Below are 639 nucleotides of genomic sequence, written 5' to 3'. Positions count from 1 at the left end.
GGGAACGGAGCCCCCCTGCAGCCCCCCCGGCCAGGTTAGGGCTATGTATCTTCCCCCTGCCTCAGTTTACCTGCAGCGTTAGCCCTGGCGGCAGCAGGGGCAGAGGTAGGGGTGCCGCACGCACCGGGGGCCTGGGGGGACCGGCCCCACACCAGCACCATGCTCACCCCCCCCAGGGTCCTCAGCCCAGGGATACGCGGGAACCCCAACCCAGGGCGACGTTTGGGGACACCAAAAGGACCTCTGGATGCTGAAGCCACCCCGGAGGAGCCTCCCGGGAGCTCCTCCATCACCCCAACCCCTGCAAGGAGGGGAGTGCCAGCAATCGGTCCCCCAGCCCCTGCAGCACCCCCCAAGCAGTGGTGGGGGGCAGTGTGGGGAGGGGGCTTTACTTGACGTGCTCGGCGGCGTGGGAGGAGCAGTAATACTTCTTGTGGGCGATGAAGGTGGAGAGGCTGCTGAACTTGATGTTGCAGAGGCGACAGTACCTGTGGTTGCCGTTGGGCACGGGGCCGGGCACAGCCTTGGCCGGGGGGGTCTGTACCCCCCTGTCTGTGTAGGCGGGGGGTGTGGGGGGCTTACGGGTGGCTTCCCGCAGTCCCTCGGGGGCTCCGGGCGAAGCGGGGGGCCGGGGCGAGG

The 639-nt window shown here is 69.0% G+C and overlaps 1 protein-coding gene across 1 annotated transcript in view; it reads right to left on the bottom strand.

Moving 5' to 3' along the window:
- Positions 1–388: 388 nt before the first annotated feature.
- Positions 389–639, bottom strand: part of ZFPM1 (zinc finger protein, FOG family member 1) — a 40,218-nt gene continuing 39,967 nt past the window's right edge. The window contains exon 11 of the mRNA XM_009890047.1: positions 389–552. Coding sequence (XP_009888349.1) covers positions 389–552 — 164 coding nt within the window. The remainder of the gene's footprint in view (positions 553–639) is intronic.

Source organism: Charadrius vociferus, unplaced genomic scaffold, assembly GCF_000708025.1.
Source record: "Charadrius vociferus isolate BGI_N301 unplaced genomic scaffold, ASM70802v2 scaffold1028, whole genome shotgun sequence".
NCBI lineage: Eukaryota > Metazoa > Chordata > Aves > Charadriiformes > Charadriidae > Charadrius > Charadrius vociferus.
The sequence above is the reverse complement of the archived record's forward strand: the minus strand, read 5'-3'. Positions and strand labels throughout refer to the sequence as shown.